This window comes from Ahaetulla prasina, chromosome 2, assembly GCF_028640845.1.
Source record: "Ahaetulla prasina isolate Xishuangbanna chromosome 2, ASM2864084v1, whole genome shotgun sequence".
Taxonomy (NCBI): Eukaryota; Metazoa; Chordata; class Lepidosauria; order Squamata; family Colubridae; genus Ahaetulla; species Ahaetulla prasina.
In genome coordinates, this window is record NC_080540.1 from 260132640 (window position 1) to 260155924 (window position 23285).

General features: G+C 36.0%; 2 protein-coding genes across 3 annotated transcripts in view; one reads left to right on the forward strand and one right to left on the reverse strand.

Moving 5' to 3' along the window:
• The window catches only part of ARSK (arylsulfatase family member K), a 30533-nt gene extending 23525 nt beyond the window's left edge, over positions 1-7008 (reverse strand). The window contains exons 1-3 of one of the 2 annotated variants that reach the window (XM_058170770.1): positions 5980-7008; positions 4331-4460; positions 3901-4060 (exon numbers count right to left, since the gene is read on the reverse strand). In XM_058170770.1, the coding sequence (XP_058026753.1) occupies positions 3901-4060; positions 4331-4460; positions 5980-6159 (470 nt within the window). In that variant the 5' untranslated portion in view covers positions 6160-7008. The remainder of the gene's footprint in view (positions 1-3900; positions 4061-4330; positions 4461-5979) is intronic. The other variant, XM_058170769.1, reaches the window with a different exon arrangement.
• A 137-nt stretch (positions 7009-7145) lies between these two features.
• SKIC3 (SKI3 subunit of superkiller complex) overlaps positions 7146-23285 on the forward strand; it is a 50350-nt gene continuing 34210 nt past the window's right edge. The window contains exons 1-15 of the mRNA XM_058169256.1: positions 7146-7211; positions 8795-8886; positions 9796-9939; positions 11163-11254; positions 12107-12182; positions 13809-13949; positions 16165-16263; positions 16342-16450; positions 17222-17362; positions 17738-17839; positions 18402-18541; positions 20979-21065; positions 21160-21263; positions 21897-22023; positions 22547-22726. Of these exons, the coding sequence (XP_058025239.1) occupies positions 8797-8886; positions 9796-9939; positions 11163-11254; positions 12107-12182; positions 13809-13949; positions 16165-16263; positions 16342-16450; positions 17222-17362; positions 17738-17839; positions 18402-18541; positions 20979-21065; positions 21160-21263; positions 21897-22023; positions 22547-22726 (1632 nt within the window). The 5' untranslated portion in view covers positions 7146-7211; positions 8795-8796. The remainder of the gene's footprint in view (positions 7212-8794; positions 8887-9795; positions 9940-11162; positions 11255-12106; positions 12183-13808; positions 13950-16164; positions 16264-16341; positions 16451-17221; positions 17363-17737; positions 17840-18401; positions 18542-20978; positions 21066-21159; positions 21264-21896; positions 22024-22546; positions 22727-23285) is intronic.

A 23285-nucleotide genomic window follows, 5' to 3' on the forward strand; every position in this document is an offset into this window, starting at 1 on the left:
TGTTTTTGAATCACAATTGCTTGCAAATTACCCAAGATGCTGGCTTGTTTTTATTAACTATTACTGCAGTTAAAAAGGTTAGGCTGCACAGTGCATGTATATATAACCAAATTACACTCATTGTAAAGTTTCTACATTCCTATTTCTCTCACAGAAGCTATAGAAGCAGAAAATAAAGGTAAGAATGTATGAACCTGAAGCCAGCTGGGATTCACAGAATCACAGAACTGTAGAACTAGAAAGGACCACAAGGATTATTAAGCTCAGCTTCCTGCAACATTCAGGAAAACCAAGTGTAGCAAGGTTCTTCCTTGCAACAGCAAATATAGGCCAATATACGGTGATTCAGTTCGTGCAACAAAGGAGATTGTGTGACAGGCTGTGATTTTAGAGAAGTATTTAATCTAGCTATGGCTACAGCTAGAATTATCCATGGCTTTGTTTCATTACTGACCTTAGTCAAATATCCAAACCTAACTAATGGCCAACAGAGACTTAAGCAATTATTAGTTTCTATGGAAACAATATAAACTGGAAAAGTGACTGCAAAACAAAGCAATTTCTGAAGCAGATTCTTTTTTGTTCCCAAACTTTGTTTCATCCTGTATCCATATATGTAAATTTCCAATGCCAAAAGGGCTAGGCAAAGTATTTAACTTCCCCACTATCCCTGTTCTGGTTTTTTTAATCAAAAACAGAACAATCTCTACTCTTTATGATGGTTTTTTAGTTATCCCAAAAGTCGTGTGACCTATATCTCTGCTAAAAAGTGATCTACTGTATTCTATCATGTCAGTCAAACCAAAACCTTTAGAAAGTTTTCTGCCAGCTTCCCTAGTAGCAGCTTCCCACAGAATTCCTAAATATAGGGATTTGTGTGATTGGTTGCTATTTTATTTTTTTTAAAAATTGGTGTTATCCTTTCTGGAACAGAAAGACATTTTCCTACATTTATTTTTATTCTGCTTGATTTCAAAATGAAAGGGTTCCTTACAAAGCAATCAAAACAACAGGCAGGTTTCGCAAAGGATACACAATATCCAAGGCCCTACAGCTTTACAGTAGGACAGGTTAAGGGAAAGGATTGGTGGATTCCCCTGGTTTTGTTTACCTTTGATCTGACAACATCTGCCTATAGAGAAAACAACTATTAGTCACTCTCCCTAACATCTTTAATTTGTGTTGGGGCAGGGCTAAGTGAGCATAGACAGATGATTTGAATAGCAGCATTATTAATTAAGTATTCTAAATCCATTTTGAGATTAATATCCATATAATCATTGTTTTTTTAAAAAATGAACAATATCCAGCAGTTTTATATTTTTATATATTTTTGTCCAATATATCTTTTAAACATGTATTACGAACTACGAAAAATAAGAAAAGAATAAAAAGTGTAGAAAATAAAAGAACAATTATAAAGAGTATATAAAAAGTAATTTCCCCCTTTATTACAAGCATACATTTAGTAAGTTGTCACCATTTCTCAAAATGCAACAAAAACCTCTCTTCTTTGCCTATCTCATTGCTTAACTATAAACAAAATCTAAACACCTTGTCATTCATTTCTTATCAGCAAAAGTCCATTAAGAGTTACCAGAAATAACTAAATATCTGTTATAACCTTGATCAAATAAGCCAACTCTATATTCTTTCCCTGTACTTTTAACAATCTCTATTTTTAATCACTTCAAATTTTAGAACTTGATTTCATTTCATTATTTTTGTCCCCTGTCAAATAATCCTTCAAGAATTTAATAGCTCTTTTGTACATCCGATAAGAAAAGGTTATCCAAATCACTCTTTTTGTCCATTACTTTATGTCCCTTTTAAATATTAAGACATCAGCCAGTTTCATTTGTATATCTAGTATATCATCTTTTTCCATATCATCCTTGTCATATTTAAATATATATTCAAATCAATTTCAATCTTATTCAGTATAGCTTATTCTTTGCCTCTGACATAGCTAACACACTTCTATGGTATCAGATATTATTAAAATTAATTTCTGATTTCAGTGTTCAAAGATATCCTTAAAAATATCTACTGTGAAGGTATTTTGCTCCATTCTTTGATAATAAGTAAAACTTAAGTATTCTTCGCCTTTAATTATAATATTTATGTTCTTATAGTTCCCTCTAGTGTCCAACCTTCAAACTCCCTTTCTATATTGATTTTTTTCCCAAAGAACCTCCTCATGCAAAAAATTATGGGAACAATTTTTAAAATTAATTTCAAATTTGTATTCCAAGTCAATCTGGACTCTAAGCCCATTTTTAATCCTGTCCCCCGTTTCACTGTTTATTTCAAATACTAATGTTTTTTTAAAGGTTTTAAAACTGTGTTAAAAACTCCTTTCTCTAAAGCTACGGAAGAAACTTCCCCCGTGAATGCAATAAAAGCTTGCAGTTCTGAAGGGTCTTAATCAGGGGTGAAATGCTCCTGGTTTGGACTGAATTGCCTGATCCGGTAGCGATGGTGGCAGGTGGTTCGAGAACCAGTAGCAAAAATTCCTGCCCTCCCCACCACGCCCATGCCCAGCTGAACCACGTGATCATCAGAGGTTGTTTTTTTTTTACTTTTAAAAGAATTTTTTCGGCCGAAGAAAAAATGCTTTTAAAAGTAAAAAAAAAGCCTTTGATGATCACGGGGGGCTAGCCCTGAAGTTTCTCTGAAGCCTGCTGGGAGGAAAACCGGACTCCCCCCCCCCGTTTTTTGGTTTGCCTAGCAAGCCTGCTGGGAGGAAAACCGGGGTGTGGGGGCGGGGTTCGTTTTTGAGAGAGAGAGAGAGAGAGAGAGAGAGAGAGAGAGAGAGAGAGAGAAATAAAGGAAGTAAGGGAGGGAGGGAGGAAGGGAGGAAGGAAAGAGGAGAGGAAGGAAGGAGTACAAACCTGTCACTAGATGCAGCTTCAGAGGACAATCCAGGGCTGGAAGGGACCTGAAGGTCATCTAGTCCAACTCTGCTCCAGCAGCACATTGCTAGTAGTTTCTGTCTTTTGATCCCCCAGTCACATAGCCACACCCACTCAGTCACATGACCCTCCTAGCAAGCCACACCCACCAAGCCACGCCCGCAGAACCATTAGCAAAAAAATTTAGATTTCACCCCTGGTCTTAATATTTCCAAAGCAATAAAAAATAGATCCAAAGTCGATTGAGAAATGTGTCTTGGTCAAGCTTTTTTCCAAGGGTTGAATTATGAGCAACTGGGAGTTGTGCGATATCATTAAAACTCAGTTATGGGACTCACCAGAAGTCACATTTAAACACTGATTTTTACTTCCCTGAAATTCTCAAGAACTGCATATGGCTCTAAAGAAAAGTTTATGTTATGCTTTCATTATTTATACCACTATTCCTACTACCACTGAGCAAATAGAAATACCAGGCTGGATTCTATCAGGTAATAAAATCCCTCTGTATTAATTTTTCTATTATTAGGACTAACATATTAGCCAGACAAGATTTGACATAAATACTACATAAAGTATGAAGTTGGACACATTGAAGAATGTGAAATCTGCAATGCTGAATTTATACAAAATATATGAGAGGCATTTTCATACATACCTGCCTTCGTTAACTTCACATTTCAGATATAAAGCACGTTTTTAAAAGGAAGAATGTCTACTGGTAATGCAACAGCTCTAACAGAATCAAATCTCTAATTCAAAATTTTGTTTAACTATAAAATAAAAATCATTTCATGAGGCTGGAATAGAGAGGAACAGTTCATCAGAGTAGTTATTCATTTTAAGAATTTATTTGAAACATTTTTTACAGTGAGCCCTTGACTATAAGACACTTTGTTTTCATGCTGATAGAAGCAATGAAAAGCATTTAATCAATTAAAAGAGAAACAATAAAACCCGGAGATACATTTCATTCTTTACTCACCTTAATGAATGATGTCCAGAAATATAATCTAGTTTTCCATACTTTTTGGTATAGTAGCCTTTTTTTTCCATAAGGTCCATCCATGTTGTATAATTTGGATCTAAGCCCTTGAAGTTGTTCCAGGACTCAGTTAAGTGAGTGAAAAGGCCACTCCACATAGCTGAAAAAGTATTAATAAAACAATGTGTTTTATTAATTAAACTGTTTTATTTATTAAACTGTCTTCTTCACTTGATACAACTTGGAATGCAGCCCATCTACTATAGATGCCACTTCTATAGAATAATACTGTGCAAACTCCAGAATAGCATTAAAATCCATCAAAATATTATTTCTCTGCTTTTTCAAGGAAGGAATATATTTTCTTTGTAGGTCCTTTATTTTTGTTCTGCCATTTATCCAAATATTGCCTTTTTATATATAATTTTACCTGCACGGGATGGACAGCAAATGGGAGAATTGGTGTAGGCATTAAGAAAGAGACTGCCTTGCCTCCTCATGAGATTTATAAAAGGCAAAACTACTGTTTCATTTTCTGGAGAAAATGTTAGCCTTCCATCCTGCAGGAAAAGAAAAAAAAATGACTGGGAATGCATTTGGAGATTAAGGAGTATTACAAATCATAGCTAAAATGCGCAATTTATGTATTGTATTTATTTTGAAAATTAGATACTTTAGATATGTTTTTAGGGGGAGAAGAGAGCCAGTTTTATATAAGGGTTAGGGCACCAAGGGTAGAAACTGGGAGAGGGTGAGTTCTAGTCCTGCCTTAGGCACATAGCCAGTCAGGTAATTCACTGTCATTCACTAGGAAAGGGGCAATGTCAAATCACTTCTGAAATCTTGCCAAGAAAGATTTGGCAAGAATCCATGCAATTTCCAGAAATTAGTGCTGACTCAAAGGAACAATAAATTTACCACACCATCATTTAACCCTAACAGGTGAAAAATTTAAAATTTCTTGCTAGAGTTACTTAAAATGATATTACAGAAAGAATTCTAATTGAGAATATTTTCTGTCCTGCCTACTTCCTCTAGATATTGGAACTGAGAAATATCCTGTCCTTGTAGCCTCAAGGGCTAACAGTTCTGATAATTTAATGAATCCACTATAATTTTCTACAATTTTGCACAGTCTACATTGTATTTTAAACATGGTGTGTTTATGGAGATTCTCAATCATCCAGGTCATGGTTGTCCCAAAGGTGCTTTTTCCAAAAGGCAACTGGATTTTCTTGGATTTCTTTAAAAAGTGTTTCACAGTGAAATGTTTTCAAAGAAAAAACCAAGAAAGTCCAGCTACCTTTTGGAAAAAAGCACCTTTGGATTAAACATGGCTTGTTTAAAAGCTTTTTGCCTTTCAGTGGGATTCCATGGGACCAATCTGACATGTACTCAGGCAACTGTCATTTTTGCTAGGGACTTCATGGCTAAAAGCCTAATAGCCATGCCTATTTTCTTTTTCTAATCCTAATCACCTTCTCACCATTATTTAAAAATACAGAAAAACTTGCAAAATGCCTCTCAACCTATTATTTTATTGTGTTGGTAGGCCCTCTAGTGTACACAAAGAACTGTTTGAAATGTTTGCCCCACTTGTTTCCTCATTCTCACTATTCCATTTGGGAGGGCAGTTGTCTTGGAAAGACATATTGTTGCTTTATGGAACTTTACTTGGAAGTACATTCCATTGATTCAATGGGCAAATGTTCATAGGATTGCATTTTACATAGTGAATATACTCGAACTATTTGAATAAAATCTAGCTACTGGGTTCACATTCAGTGCTAATGGTGCATTAGGTTTCTCCTTCAAATGGGGAAGAGACAAAAAGGTGAAGCAGCCAAGAGATATACAGTAGGCCAACCCTCCAGAACATAGGATTCCCTGATGTGGAATTACATCTTTCCCCAATATGATTGTACTATGGCCAAAGGAAGTACACTCCCAAAATATCTGGAGGGCAGATATTCAGTAGCTGAAAATGAGTCTTGGGTCATCACCCCTTCTTTCCCTTCAATCGGTCGGTAGAAAACAAAATTGTCTTAATGGCTTGTTAAAAGCAAACAAAATACTTACAAAAGAATCGCACATCACCAGCACAACATTAGGCTTTCCACAAGTACCACAGCTCTCTTTAGGACGGAGCAAAGGCATCGCCTTTACAGGTCCCCAAGAAACAAATCGGACCAGCAGAAGGCACAAGCTAACTATTATATAGTTTGTAAAGCAGGTGGGGTTTCTTCCCCCTTTCCCCATTTCTTCCTTAAGATCAGAGCAAAGGCTCCAGCCCTTCCTTTCAGAATTCCTTCTGGGAACCCATTTTCACTTCGCACAGCCAGGCTGACGATCTTCACTTGACTGAGCCTGCCGGATGATTCATTTCACAGCTGGGAAGCTCGTGATCGACAAATAACAGCATTATGCCGGAAAAAAGAAATCAAAACAGCTGCACTATAGAAAAACTACCACTCCCATGATACATACTGCGAAGATTTAGTTATAAAAGCCAATGCGTTTGGTAACTGAATGCGCTAAAGCGGTCTTCCCGTCCAAGGTTAGGAATGTGCAAAAAGCTCATCCTTTTTTACCATGCGAAAGGCAGGGAAAAGGGGAAATTAAATAAATAAAAAAACGAGGTGCGAACCGCAGTGTAATCATGCGAAAAAGGAAGAGACAATGTAAATACTGGACCACGGACCACTGTCAGTGAAGAGAGGAACTGGCCATAGGTTATAATATAATTAGGAAATCAGAATACTTGTGCAGTAATATCGTTTTGTCCTCGCCAGCTAACGATAGGATCCAATGCAAGAATATATGCTTCGTGTAGAAAGGAAAATGAACTCGAGCCTCAAGGTGAAGTTTTGTAATTTCCCCCCTCCCCAAACAATTGCGTGCATTTCTCGCAATGCAATCCAGTACATACGTTCCAGCAATAGCGTTAAGAAAGTCAGTCAAAGGAAAAGTGCATATTACACCCGGTAGTCAAAGGGAATGTAGTCTCCCCCATTACTTTTAAGAGGTGAAAAGTTCGAAGCTGTGTACAGCAAGGGTTACTGCGTGGAATCTAATGGAAACGTCTCCGCCGCTGAACCACAACTCCCATCACCACCGCGAATGCTTGAACCGGACAACCTCGCGTGGTTTGCCCTCTGACGTCAAGGGAAAAAAAGGGAGAGGAGGTTGAAAAATAAATAAATAAATAAAAACTCGGCGCGCCTGCGCAGTTCCCCCACCCCCGGAATTTGAGGAAACGATTCTCGGTGGTTGCCGGTACTAGTAGTTGCGTCTGGGTGCTGCGACAGAGGGTGAGTTTGCCCGTTGTGCGGCCCCGGGCGAGGCTCTTTCTTGAGCCCTCGAGCGCGCTTCTTCTGCCCTTGTGCCTGGTTTCGGCTTCTTTGCAAAAGGAAAACACGATGATTCTGGCGCTTAAACCGATTTCCGATTTCGTTGGGGGCAAAGCGCAAAGATCGGGCTCGCCGCGCGGTTCTGAATGCCACCCTCCTCCTCCTCCATGTGTCCGCGGCTCCTTTTGCTACGTGGCCTTTGGCCTGGTCGCCTGAGGGTGGTTCCAGTCAAAGCTTCTTTTGCACCGGTGCCATGGCGCATCCCAAACATTTGATGCAACGTCGCTTCCCGTTTATAATTCCCCTGGCTTTCCCCATCATTTTTCTTTCCCAAAGAGTCTATTAAAAAAGAACCTCATAAAGTATTTAACTGATAAAAGACATTTATTGCGCAGCTGCCCTACCTATTTATTGCCTATTGCAAGCAAAGCAGGACATTTCTGTAATAAAAACTTTGCAAGATCCCCCGAAGAAATATGCTGAATCCTCATTCTTGGTTATAAACTTTACATGTAGGGTACATGTCATCACATTTGCCGTGTACTTTTCAACCCGTGCCTTACATTTTCCTGCCGTAGTTGTTTTCCTGATAATTATTTTAGGCTCATTGGAGACAGATATTTGTTTTGTTGAATATGTAATTGTGAAGGACATGGGCATTTTTTTAAGTATAGCTATCGATGACAGCTATGATCTTAGTATATGTGATTATAGCTGTGCTAGCAAGTGTTGTGAAGCAGAATTATAAATTCAGATGATAGCAATGATAGCCCACACAAGATTCAAAGAAATTCCTAATCCCTTCATATCTGCACCATGCTTGTAATTATGCTGCTTTACATTAAGGTTGCTTTTAACAAATAGCATAAAATATTTTGAATACCCTGGCTGGAGGGTTCCCTCTGCAGACCATTAAAATAATACTTCTAGAAATGGTCTATTATTGAGAGATCTCTGAAAGTGAAAGACATGTTTTATTCAAAATGCTTAATTTGGCTGGGTTGATCTGAGAAACAACATAATTGTGGGAGAAAATAAGCAGAATGAAATAATGTTTTTTGTTTATTTTTTGTCATTGAACTAAAACACTTATTTAATTGCCATGAAAAGAAAATTATATTAGCTCAACATTCCAGAGAAATGCATTCCACAAATTCTGCAAAATGAGGGATGAATGGAAAGGCATAGGCATCCAAAGCGGGGAGACATATGACAAAGTACATATATCACAATGCAAACTGTGGTATTTACTTATTGTACTTACATCTGACATTAGGATGCAAATACAAAAGGCCAGGGCTTGGGTTGTGTTATTGCAACAAGTTTCATTATTTTTTAACACCACAATTATTTTGGATTGTGGATCCTGTATGTACTCTTTAGAGTCTACTTGTATTTTCTTATATATGCAACAGTATGTCTTTGTCAAACATGTTTCTTTTAACCTAGCTATGCTGCTGGGTAAAGTACTATATTATTTTACAAATATACATCAACTGTCTTCATATGTATCAGTAACTTTCTTACATTAATATTACCTGTAGCCATGTCAAACAAGGAAGTGAAAGCAGCATTGAAAAGTGCCAGAGATGCAATAAGAAATAAGGAGTATAAAGAAGCACTGAAACATTGCAAGGTAATCAATAGTCAAATGTCATAAGTTGTCTGCATTAAAATGCTACAATATGTTCATAGTACTGGAACCATCTCTAGTGCTATTTCAGGGATGTCTTCACTTGCATGGTTCCTCTTTCTCTTTGCTGTGTATTCTTTTATGCTATTTTCTGCAGCAGTACCTTTCTTATCCTATCTTTTGGGATTTGTTTTCCTTTTATAATTATATAAAACTTTGTGGTTCATCCTATTAAGCCAGAGTTTTATTTAGCCTACTTTGTTGAATGTATTTTTATTTATTTATTTTTATTTTATTTGATTTTTATACCGCCCTTCTCCCGAAGGACTCAGGGCGGTGTACAGGCAAAATAAAACCAACAATACAAATATACACGATTTAAATACCCTTAAAAAACTTATTTAAAATTAGCCTGATGTTAAAAATTATCGTCAATTAAAACCCCATTTAAAATTGCTAAAATTCACTTTTAAAATCCAATTAAGGCACAATTGGCACAATAGGCACAATCACTTTACAGACTGCTGTGGATGGGGTTCCTACAACGTATTAAGCCACAGGGAGGCATGTGGCATTTCAGTATTGTTTAGCATCATTTGTGAATCCAACCACCGAACCAGGTTGTTAGTTTGTTTAGTACTGTTTTCAGAGACTGGCACTGGCAGGCTATTTTTCCACAAGCACTTTTATATATAATGAAAATGCTGGAAACTGAGCTATCCAGAACATATTTCTTGCTGTCAAGATTCTTGCACAATTGTAGAGGTTATATAAATTAATCTGAATTTTTGGGTAAAAAATTCCCAAGTCTTTCAGACAATAAATCTGAATAAGACTTTTAAGCTGTTAAATCATTTATCTGAATTGCAAAAAGAGTAGTTTGATATTTTCATTTGAATTTCTGTTTAATAGGCAGTATTGAAACAAGAAAAAAATAATTACAATGCTTGGGTATTCATTGGCTTAGCGGCGGCTGAATTAGAACAACCCGAACAAGCCCAAGGTGCATATAAGAAGGCTGCTGAACTTGATCCGGGGCAGTTGCTGGCATGGCAGGTATATATGATATTAATCCCATTTTCCATACCAACATGTTTATATCAATGTAGGCATATCTGTTTATATGAAGAAGTTGTAGATCTTCAGAAAATACAATAGTATGTTGGACTCAAAGATAATAAGCCTTATGTTGGATTCCTTCTGTTTGAATGTCACAAAATAGAATCCACCTCCTCTTTTTTTTCTTTGGTTTATAGCTCATTTGCATATGTGCAATATAATGTTTATTATTTAAGGTGCTTTGTATGTCTTAGCGTTATAAATTCTTCATTTTCATCCCCCAGAATGGGTAGCAGAGCCTTGAAACAAAAAGTTTTGTCCAGTGGAAAACTCTGGGTTTTGGGTCAATGACGGTTTTTCATTCCTGTTGCAAATCAAATCATTAATGTTACATGATAAGGTACAGTTGGCAGTACCTTAAAAGATTATATGGGCGATCCTCAGTTTACATCCATTCGTTCAGTGACTGTTCATAATTATGGCACTGAAAAAATGGATGTACAACCAGTCATCAAAGTTTCCACTTGGGAATGACTGATATGGTCACATAATCATGATTGGGGCACTTAGGTGTCTGGCCTCTAATTACAATGTCATAAGGAGCCAGAGTCACCTGATTGCCATTTGTGACTTTCCCTGGTGGCTTCCCACAAGCAAAATCAATGGAGAAATCAGAGGCATCATATGTTGCTCCGGTAAGTCGTTCCTGCTTTCCCTCTGGCCTGTAGCACTCCTGTGTATGGCCAGCACCAGCCCTCCCAGACCCTCCCCCAAATTCATGCTTTTTTTTTTGTGTGGTCTGTGTCAGCTTTCCCTTGGTTTCCCCCACAACCCACTGCACCCCTGCATTCCTTCCATGGAAATCCTCCCCTTCCTACTTAATGCTGTGTGTCTTTGGGTTATGATGGCAACCAGGAATGCTTAGGATTGCTGTTGCTAAACGATGCAATCATGTGATATCACCAATTGTGACTGCAGTCACTTAGCAACAACAATCCTAATCCCATTTACCATTGTGAATCAAAGGAGTACCTGTAATCATCTCTTGTTTGTAAAGAATAACTTTATATGTTCTCATCATGAATGGTTTTAATTCATTTTCTATTATTAAATACATTGCATTGGAAAGTATAATCCATAAAAGTTGATAATTGACGTTGAAGCTACATTTCACACATCAAACATTTGCTTCCAAAGTGACATTCTTCAATTTCATCCAGGGCTTAGCAAATTTGTATGAAAAAAGAAATCATACAGATGTCAAAGAAGACTGGATTAAGGTTTACGAAAAACTACTAGAACTCTATGAAAAGTAAGAAATAGTTGAAGATTTTTTTTGTCAGCTGTCAATTTTCAGTCATATGTATTTAAAATATTATTTTAAAAAATGAGATTTCACCCACACATTCTTTAGGTGTGACTATTTTACCCCTTTTGTTAGTCTCTATACATCTCTCTCTCCCTCTCTCTCTCTCTCTCTCTCTCTCTCTCTCTCTCTCGTTTTAAGAACATAGATGTTTTCAGCAACAGAATTATAGTGAAGGATTGTTAGTAAGTATATTCCTTCAGTTAGGAAAAACCTCTTCATATTCTTTTTTCCCTGAGAATTAACTTGGAAAGAGGCAGCTAACAGCCCGCAGTATATTAAGTTTTCATCTACTCCAAGTGGTGTTATTAATGCTAAATTCTCATTCAAGATGACTGAGAAGAAGAATGCACTGTTATATTCCCACTGAAGTGATACCTATTTATCTACTCATTTTGCATGCTTTCAAACTGCTAGGTTGGCAGAGCTGGGGCGAGGATGGGAGCTCATCCCATCACATAGTTCTTGGATCTCGAACCTGGGCGGCTGGTTTTCCATCTGAAAAGCCCAGCATCTTAATCACTGAGCCACCACACTTCCCAAAAGAAAATGGAGAAAGGATGACAGAAAGCTAGATCAGTAGTAATAGCAATAACACTTAGACTTAGATACTGCTTTACAGTGCTTTACAGCCCTCTCTAAGCGGTTTACAGAATCAAACTGATAAATATAAATCAAGAATAAGCAGGATAGGACTGCAAAATGCAGAAGGAGTTAACCTTAAAAATTGATATCTTTAACCATTTTTTCTCTAAGAAGTTAATTAAGTAATTAATAAATGCATCTTATTTTTTTAAGCACTGATCAACAGAAATGGTGTGAAGTATGTAAAAAGCTTGTGGAGCTGTATCATAAAGATAAACAATATCTTCAGGTTAGTTACTGTTTTGCTAATTTTTATTTTGGTCATTGTGAACGGTCCCTTTTACAAAAAATACTTTGGGGTAAATACAGGAAAAGCTACTTGATTTTATATTAATAAATATTTGCTTTGTATCCCTTGAATTTCCTCAAAATTATGAGGCATTTTTAAGAATTCATGCGGGGACATGTTTGACTGAGTAGTATTCACTCACTCAATCCTAAGACCTCTTACCACCTCTTACCTCTTACTTTGAAGTGGTACTAGAACTAAACTTACTCTTGGATGCTGAAGCACTATTTGTGACAGGAAGTGTTTAGCTCATGTACTATGTCCTTTTGTGGGTCCTAGTGTGGTCAAATCTAGCCATAACTCTACATGTGTTTGTTTAACTTGATTAGATTGCTTATTAGACCCAATATACTGGTAGTTTGGCTTAGCCTGGGCAAATTGTTTGTGTTCTAAATTATGTTATACTCTCTTTTCATAATTACAGAGTTTTGCTTTCTGCTAGGCTGTTTCTCTGATCCTCCAGATTTTAGGTTTCCTCTGATTTTATTAATTTCCCTCCTAACTGTATTTTGGTTTTGGTTTTTGACCTTGTGGGTTTGCAATGGAATTTTTTCACAGCATCATTAGGATTAGAAACATTTCCGAAATTTTGACTCAAACATTTTATGTCAATAGTGCAGGATTTGATCTCAGTTTTACTTCTGTGATTTGTAGGTTATTTGTCCTCATATATCATTGAAGAAGCCACTAGGTGAATCAGAATTTTTAGAAATAAATATTGCAAGGACGCCTGTGATAAATCATTCTTTAGGACTTGGTATATTACTATGCCAGCTTGTGAATAACCCACACTATATTTGCATTCGATTGCTTCCATTAATGTCAATTTTTTATTATTCCATTGCCTTGAAATATGCTGGTTGTTTCTTCTAGAGTGCTTCTGTACTGTTTGAGGTATTGCTTTTCAAATATTAATGGAAGTGGATTTTAAAAAGTGGTTTTTCTCAAGTACTCATTGTTAATCTTTTACCTTGTAATGCTTTCTTCACCATTGCTAATATCTTTTTCTATTTGTTCAATCAAAAGTAATCTATTTTCAGCTATAATTCCTACCAACATTAAATATTTGCTTTTGTAGTTTCAGCTAGCCTATTTTGAGGCTTCCTGATGAGTTCACATAACTTACTCATTATCCCAGTTAGTATCTCAGTTGCTCAAAACATCACTTTTGCTCCCATACAAGGAAGAAAAGCATTAATTTTTAATTTTCATTTTAGAAACAAAATAGTATAGTTTTTCTATTAAAAAGAGAAATCACGAGAAGCAGCCAATAATTCTGATATTAAAATCTATTCAGGAGGTATCTTGTAGAGTGTTTATCTTTAATCTTATGCTAAACTCCAGGTGATTACATCTGTGAAATTTTCTTGGCAGTTTTACAGGTGTTATTTGCCAGTGCCCTTTTCGAGGTTTGTTTTCTTCTGTTTTCACAGTTTTAGTCAACAGCTGGAATTCCCAGATATTCCCTAATTCAAGTACTAACTAGACTAATACTGCTTAACTTCAAATCACTTGCTTTGATTACAGATGACCTGAATTGAGATGTTGTTGTCACTTTCTTGATAGGTGGTACGAAGCTGGCACAAACTAATAAAAATAAGAAAAGAAGGAGGTGCAGAGAATGTTGAACTTCATCAGCTTTGGAAGAAATTGGTCCAGTTGTTAGAAGAGGGCATACAACTGAAAGATAATGAAATAGACCAATTGGTAAGCAACGGGGCTGTCACTTAGATATAACACTTACTGTTTTTGAACCCTTTATAAAAATGCACCTCTAGCCTGGAAGTATAATTCAAAATTTTTGTTTTACTATGGTAGTAGGAAATTGACAGTTTGAGAAATACTATAAATAAGTACAGTTCTAAATTCTAACTTCCTAGTAAATCCTTTGACTAGAGACTGCTGCAAGCTGGATGAATCTGTTTGAGATCTGTTAGTTTTCTTGCTTGAACCAGGATCTAATGATAGATGAATGTATACATACAAATATGTACATGTCCCTGTTTCCCCAGATGTTAGCAGGAGGCCTACTTGAAACAAGAGGTGAGTTCTGATGATTGCTTAATCTGTGTAAAACTGATTGACACGTATCTCGGCTAATAGGAAGTAAAACCTCCAGTTTGTAGACGAGGAACCTGCTGATGTGTCAGCTTCCTTCTCCCATTGTCAGATTGTCTAAAAGGAGCTATTTTTAACATTTTGACATGTTTTTAATCGTTAATGTATTAATAGTCAATTTAATAGTTAATGGTTGTACCCCACTTTGTAATTATGTAAGGTCCCAAAATATACTTGAGTCACCAGAATGCCAAAAAGAGAGACTCAAGACAAGCCTTGCAAAAAGAAGCAGATTTTATTTATGGCCAAAAACAAAATACTGGGTGGGACTATATCCAGAACATATAGATACAATGCATGTGAGGAGATAGCCACACCTTAGGGAAGGTATGGCATCCTTTTTATACCCTCAGAGACAACAGTTTAGTACCGAATTCTGGCCTCCTAATTTAGGTTTGTGTATTCCTTGTTGCCCTGCAAAGGAATAGAAGCCTCCCAATTAGTGTTATCTCTTCCTTGAGCATTCCTTTGTTCTCCCAATTGTTCATTTGGCCCCCTGGGCTGCAGGGAACAGATCAAAGGTGTAAGTTAGGGCTGAAGTGTAAATTATCTCCCGGATGATGTCTGCACTGAGATAGGTACCATGCTCTTAGATGGCACAAAGAAAAATAGGAAGAAGATTGATATGGGTTCAGATCAAATGACAGGAACATATGTTTGACAAATACCAGCTACATTACAGAGGTAACAGAATATGTTTGTTACAGGAGATACAAATATAAAGGCATAATATATGTGATACAGATACAAAGGCATAATATATCATATTTATGTTACAGATATAAAGGTACAATATATATGTGTTATACAAATACAAAGGCTATATATGTAGTACAGGAACCTAATGGTTACAGAATAACAAGTTTCTACTAATTCTGGTATATCAGTATATTATATTCTAGTATTATTTATTATATCCTTATTATTGTTTCCCTTCAATTGTTTTTAATAATGAAGCTAAAAAAATATCAAATAAGTAAAACACACTTTTGATTCCTGATAGTTTTTTTTAAAGCTTTCTTTAAAGCAGGGGACTTGAGGAATTCTGGGAGTTGAAGTCCACAAGTCTTAAAGTTGCCAAGTTTGGACACCCCTGCTTTAAAGAATTGCTCTGTGAGTGAGATAGGTGGTCTCTAAATCTGATAGATAAATAAAAGCAGGGGTAACAATATGTGGGCCTCAAAATATTGTTGCATTGCAGCTCCTATTTGTCATTGGCAATGCTGGCTAAACCTGGTTAAGGATGAACAGAGAAATAGAAATTTGCCTAAAGAAATTCCTAAAGGAAAGCTGACTGGCTGGCTTGAAATTAAAAAAAGTGTGTCTTAACTATTTCCCTGCTTGCTTTTTTTTTTTTAAACTTTTTTCTTCCAGCATTGCCCCCTATGGATATTGGAGGTGGGAGTGGATTACTTTGAGAAAAGGAATGGTTGGCAAGAAAATAACTGCCAACTTTTTCATTTCTTTCTCCTTTAAGATCTAGCTACCCGCTGGTATCTTTATGTTTGAAAAAAAGTTCCGAAATAATATACCAACTACCGATAATTATTTGGCTTTCATTTTTATTTCCTAACTAGTGCTGGAATAGGATTAAATGATTTTCAGATGATAGGCATACATAACACTGAGTTGGAATTTTGAATACGCCATAGTGGAATATAATGAAAAATAATAATGGTTGACCTTGCATGATACATTAAGCCCAAGTAAACCTCATTAGGGCTGAATATGCCACCATTAGTTAAAAGCTTGCTAGTTTTTGGCTTTGTTGTTTCATCTTACAATGCTTACATTGTTTTTTCAGTTTCTTAATGCATTTGAAGAGGCAATCAATTCTGCAGAACCAGTTCCAGGTGAAGAGCACAAAAAGCTTTACAGAGAATTTCTTCAGACTGTATCAAAAGTAAGAATACTATTGAAATCTGAAAGTGCATGTTGACCCCTTATCTATTTTGCTAATTGTTTTTCTATTTCTATTAAGTTTCCTCATGAATCTTCTAGAATGAAGAAGGCCTGTAAAGAAATGATGATTGTCTATCCTAACATGAGTTATCCCCTGGAAGTTCTTTGCTTACACTTCATTCAGTCAGGTAATTTGACTTGTTTCTTAATTCTATATTAATTTTTATGAGTTTGTTCATTTTCCTATTCTTCTACCTGCCATTGTGGCGATTGATGCTCTCTTATTGCATATCTTGAAAAACTTCAGCTCTGCTACATTATGCTGATCAAAAGCTTGCAAGATGGAATTGAGTAAAAAAATTCCTGCATAACTTCCTTCAAAGTTTTGAAAGGTTGAATTTAATTACAAAGCTTGATCTGGACTAGGACATCTTAATCTTAATGTATATTAAAGAGACTGAGAAAGATACTGAAACAGAGGTGGGTTTCAGCAGGTTCTGACCAGTTCTGGAGAACTGGTAGCGGAAATTTTAAGTAGTTCGGAGAATCGGTAGTAAAAATTCTGATTGGCCCCGCCCCATCTATTCTCTGCCTCCCAATTCCCAGCTGATCGGGAGGAAATGGGAATTTTGCAGTAACCTACCCCTGGAGTGGGGTGGGAATAGAGATTTTACAGTATCCTTCCCCTAGAGTGGGGTGGGAATGGAGATTTTACAGTATCCTTCCCCTGCCACACCTACCATGCCATGCCACATCCACCAAGCCACACCCACAGAAGCTGTAGTAAAAAAATTTGAAACCCACCACCGCCCTTAAAGTAGTTTTGTGTGTATGTCTTAGAAACTAGAATATTTTTGAAGGAAGAAGCCCAAGAAAAGGTAAATGGAAAATTATATGATATATTTTAGTGTTGCCAGATTTTTAAAAACATGAAATAAAAATTCCTTTGTGTGTATTAGGTAACTTGACTGAGGAGGCCCTCAGTTGTTGTCAGAAACTTTTGGCTATTGAGTCAAGAAGTGGTCCAGCTCTGATCATTTTAGGGATTCAGTCTCTCCAAGAAAGAAATTACAATGAGGCTGAAAAAAAGCTTACAGAAGGTAAGTGATAACAGAAGGAAAGTGGGTCAGTAATCTATTCCAGTGATTGAACTGAAGTGGGGTCTCATCCTATTTATAAATATCCAATTTCTCTTAGGCAGATATAATTGAATTTGACCTAATTTTTCTTAACTGCCCCTATGGTTGCCATGTTTCCCTTCTTTCCCTCCCTACAGTCCATTGAAATTGCTGCTAAAACGACAGCTTGATCATCATAAAATTATTTAATGGCAGTATTGTATTGACTTTTTTGATATTTAACCACAAATGCAAGATTATTTTGGGTACAATAATTCTCTGGAGTATGAATTGAGTATGGCAAGGACCATCTGTTTTTATTTATTTATGATATTTTAAATCAGACTTTCCTGCCAGGTTTGCAGCAGTTCAACCAGTGTCCAGTAGGATGGTGTAATTTAGGGAAGGTGCAAATGAAAATGCATAAATACCAAGAAGCTGTTTATTCTTGTAATCAAGGTAATTGTGAATCAATATAAAATGTTATTTATAAAAATATATAGACTGCTTTGCCACAAAACATTTCATAATGTGATTATTATATTAAAGTAGTGAAAAACGTTGAAAGTAATGAAACAATACTTTTAAAACCCAGTTGAAACATGAATTGCAGATTTTACCCTATTCTTTTGCAGTCAGGAGCAATTCTAATAAAGAGGTTTTCAAGCCAGATTTGTCTGAAAAATAATTTCACAATGTCAGTATTAATAACATAAAATATCTCGTTGCCTGTAATAGTTCTTACAGTACTGGGGACTTACACATTTTTATTTATTTATGTTTACATTTTAAAAAGAATTGGTTTATTGGATTTTGTTACATTAAAGATTTCAGATATGAGTATGTTTTCTTGATTTTAAAAAATATGGTAAATATTTTACACAAATTATTTTGAAGTCACAAAATTATGGAGCCTTATCACTGGTATCTTCCCAATTAGAAATACGAGATTATTTAATCTTTAAGCCTATATATGATATATGATCATGATATAGAAACTGAATTGTTTACCTATTTATAGCTTTAAAGAATCTGGAACAACTTAATGACCTAAATTTCATTCAGCAACAAAAAAATATTGCCCAACATGTCAGAGCAAGAGCCTTCATTAAAATTCCAGGTGCTAACTATGCTGATGAAGCCATATCTTCCCTCAATCAGGTATGTGAACAGCTTAAAAATGGCTTTAATTAATAAAATATGGTGTCAGCTTTTAAAAATATTAGGTGCCTCAGTTATACTCTACCAGTTTATGGAACTATATTAGTTTGTTAGTCAGAACTGGATTGCTCTTTGGTCTTCATTTTTGTGGGAGAATAGAGGCACAAAGCAACCAATTTGTATCACTTTTAATTGTAATCTTATATTTTGTCAACATAGGACTGGACAGGTTAAACAAACTGAATTATATGTTTTTAAATTAAAAACCCTCAATTCACATTAACTGTTTTTAAAATTATAATTATATGCTTCCTTCTGGCATGGTATTTAAAATGTTAGAAAACTCATGCCGGGCTGCTGTTGTAATCAGTATTTATTGGTTAGATTCCATAAATATAGTGAATATAATTTTCTATGCTCCCTTTAGGAAATACAAGGGAATTTTACCTTCAAAAAAATTTGATGCATGTTACCCGCAATGTAAATCTTTTATTTCCCCAAAGTAATTGCTGAGTTCTTGGAATAGCCAGCCAGTTTCTGGCTAATGATTCAGTCTCTGAACCTTAGCAAATTGCAATGACTTATAGGGTATACGTTATATTCCTTTTCATAAATCTACCATAGATTGCTAGGATTACCGTACTTAATTATTAATTGATGGTCAGATTTTAAGGAGTTGTACAACTTTTCCTTCATGCTCAAGCATCTTTCTTAAACCACTATTTATTTGTTAAGCCATTTTAAAGCTAATATTATTATCAAATCTTTCTGTCAAAGTTATCTTAAGAGAAATGAATATGTACAAATCCTAAAATAGGCTCCTGAACAGAATCTCTGGAAGACAGCCAGAATGCACTAAGAATGCTGAAGGGTAGTGAGATGAGATACCTTTGACATATTATTTATTTATATGGTTCCGGATAGTATACAAGGATAAAAATATAAACTGTAACATAAAACTCATGGCATCCACAGCTAAAACAATAAGCCCAATCACAACAAAAACAGATCAACAATAGCAGAGGTTGTCTAACCTCCTGGCCCAAATGCCTAGTTAAATACTGTGTTTTTTGGAGTATAAGATGCACCTTAGTTTTTGGGGAGGAAAATAAGAAAAAAGCTGATTGGCAGGTGGATTGGCCTCCCGGAATACCCCCAATCAGCTGTTCTCAGAGGTGAATTTTAGCAACAGGTTCCTTGGTTGTGAGCTCTGTGCCTTGCTTTTTTTTCTGCCTCTGAAACTTCTGAAACACTGTTTCAGAAAAAAAAAAATTTCTGCCTCTGAAAGCCTGCAAAACAGAAAGCCTCTGAAGTTCTGTTTGGGGGCTTTTTTTCTGAAGCTCTGTTTGGGGGCTTTTTTTCTAAAGCTCTGGGGGCTTCTTTTCTGAAGCTTCATTTCTGATGCTTTTTTCAGCCTCTAAAACCTCAGTTTGAGAAGGTGGGTGGGGCTTCATTCGGACTATAAGATGCACCCTGATTTTCACCCTCTTTTTTGGGGGGAAAAGGTGCGTCTTATACGCTAGGTAGGTCTTCAGCATCTTGAGAAAACCTAATCAGATGAGTGCCTGATTCAGCTGGACCTCTGGGGGAATGCCATTGTCCCCCATGATAAGCACTGCCACAGAGAAGGCATGACTCCATGGTCCAACAAGATACATTTTGATGGAAGAAACCTGGACCATGATACATCTGGTGGCCTGAGCAAGGACAGTTGGAGATGGCAGGTCCCATAAATGGTATCCACATTATTAATGGATATGTGAATAGTTTTTTTAAAAGAGTAAATGGCAAGGATGTAGCATTTGATCAGAACTGACACTTGGTTGTAGAGGCTAGGAGTCTTTAATGATCATAATATCCATTGATATGGTTTCCAGACCTCAGACCTATCATTGACAAGGGAAGAAATCTTTCCATACTTGTTCGTGGATAATTTTCTTCTGATTGTGACCAAGTGTTAGGGTTTGGTTTACCCTTCCTTACTGCTTATCCCTGCTCCCAGTGCTAGGAAGTGATTATTTTTTTTTATGCATCCAGTAAATTAAATGATAAAACCTTTTTGCAGTTTGTTATGTAATCTCTGCTGAAAATAGTATTCTCAAATTGCATAATTTATTCATAGCAAAAAGCAGTGTACCGTAGTATTTTGTAAAGTTTTTTTTTAAATTTACATTTATATTTTGCTCTTCTCCAAAAACTCAGGGCGGCTAAAATGCCAGTGTTATTATGTAAGAGATTTGGTATGAACTCGGTTACACTTGTGATTAACGCACCATTGGAAGAACTAAAAGAACAGATTAGAGCTAGATTGTTATAATATGTGGTCATTAGGACTCAAAAATGACTCAATGGTAACATAATCAATATATAGCAATCTGTGATATGGCTTTAGTTTTCTGAGCTTTTTGAACTTTGACACTCTATTTCTGGTTTCTAGATTTTGGATAAAAATAATGATCCAAAGCTTATAGCTCTTAGAGGACAGGCCTATCTAAAGAAAGACTTTACTGATGAAGCTTTGAAGGTTAGTATGCTTCTCTTTTAGTATGTCTGCCTTTTAGTTTGAATATGAAATTGGTGTGTATAATACTGAGAATTCTACATTGTACTACATACAGATTGTGCAAGAGCTTCAGTTGGCACATCCAGACCTGGCAGAAGCCCACTTCCTTGAAGGATTGATATATTATAGGCAAAAGGAGTATCATCAGGCAGAAATGAGGTACATACATATGCCTTCCATTGAGGATCTGTATACTGCACAAATCAAAAAGAGGGCTGTGAAAATATCTACAGACCCTTCACATCCTGGACATAAATTGTTTCAACTTCTGCCCTCAAAATGACACTATAGGGCACTGCACACAAGAACAACTAGACACAAGGACAGTTTTTTCCTGAATGCCTTCACACTGTTAAACAACTAATTCCCGCAACACTGCCAAATAATTTACTAAGACTGTATTACTATTATTCTTCTCTTCCTTGCTAGTATCTATATCTTCCTATTTATTACTATAACCATGTTGCTCGTATCTTTCAATTATATTGTTTTTATTTGATTCCTAGTACGGTTTGATAGCTTATTAGTAACCTTGACTATCACTAAGTGTTGTATCTTTTTATTCTTGATGAATGTATTTTATTCTCCTTATGTATACTAAGAGCATATACACCTAAGACAAATTCCTTGTGTGTTCAATCACACTTGGCCAATAAAGAATTCTATTCTATTCTATTCTATTCTATTCTATTCTATTCTATTCTATTCTATTCTATTCTATTCTATTCTATTCTATTCTTGGGGGCTATCGAAAAGGCACAATCTAAATATTTAAGTAATTATTTTTCTTAGTTTTCAGAGAGCTATAGCAAAAGAAGCTGAAACAGCTGAGTTCCATTTTTGGCTGGGCCTTACTTACTGGTTTATGAATGAGGAGACAAGAAAAGATAAATCAAAAGCCCTCACTCAGTTTCTGAAGGTAAAGTATGAGATCACTTACTGCTTCACACAATTAATAATTATTTCCCTTTCTCCAAATCTGTGGATATTGTCTGCAAGGGTCAGCAACTTAAATTAGTCAACAAGAAGACTCAGAACATTGGGAAAGAAGCAAGAGTCCATTTCCTTTCTCTTGTTGGTCACAGCATCAAATGAGGTTGGGAATTTGAGATAAGGGCATCGCTGGAAGGAGGGTATACGTTAAGAATCCCAGGACTGATGCAAGTGGGAATTTTTTTTGTTAATATACCTCATCCAGATTTGAACTTGGTAAAGAGGGATAAACCAGTTGTCAATTGTGTACTGTAACCAAATTTGGCTTTGGAGTAAAATTCTTGGTCTGAAGATGTAGAGTTTTAACAAAGGTGTTATAATGCCTATGATAAAATGGATGCTTTAGGAAGCAACTGCTTGACATATTTTTCATTTCTATTGTATACATCAAAACTGCATTAGTGCAGATACAAATGATGAATGGTAATATTCTGATATTTGTTTAATAGGCAGCAAAACTGGACAATTTCCTGGGAGATGCTTTTCATTACTTAGGTCAATATTACAGAGATGTAGCTGGAGATAAAAACAGAGCTCTTGGCTGCTATAAAAAGGCTTTTGAAAGAGATAAAACAGATGGTGTTACTGGAGCAGCAGTAGTGGACTTGAGCACTGAGCTTGGAGACTTGGTACAGTATATATCTAATTTGTACTTTCTAATGTATCAATAATAAAAAAAAACCTTTATGTACTCTATATAAAAGCAAGGTTTCAAAAATACTTAAGGGTCTTATGGTGGAGAATTACAAAATTTATAAATAAAGAAATTTATTTTAGAGCTTCCAGATTACTTTCCCTCATCCCCAAATGTTTCCCACAGATTTAAGTTATTTCAGAATACAGGTAGTCTTTAACTTACAAAATTTCCTTTAGTGACCGTTCAGTTACAACGGCACTGAAAAAAGGGACAACCTTTGCATCATCCCCATAATCATCTGATCAAAATTCAGATTCTTGGCAATTGGTTCATATTTATGACCTTTGCTGTGTCCCGAGGTCATGTGATCACTTTTTGTGACCTAACAAGCAAAGTCAGTGGGGAAGCCATATTCACTTAACAACCAAGTTATTAACTGCAGTAATCCACTTAAAACTGAGACAAGAAAAGTCATAAAATGAGGCAAAACTCACTTAACAAATGTTTCACTGAACAACATAAATTTTAGGCTCAATTTGGTTATAAGTTGA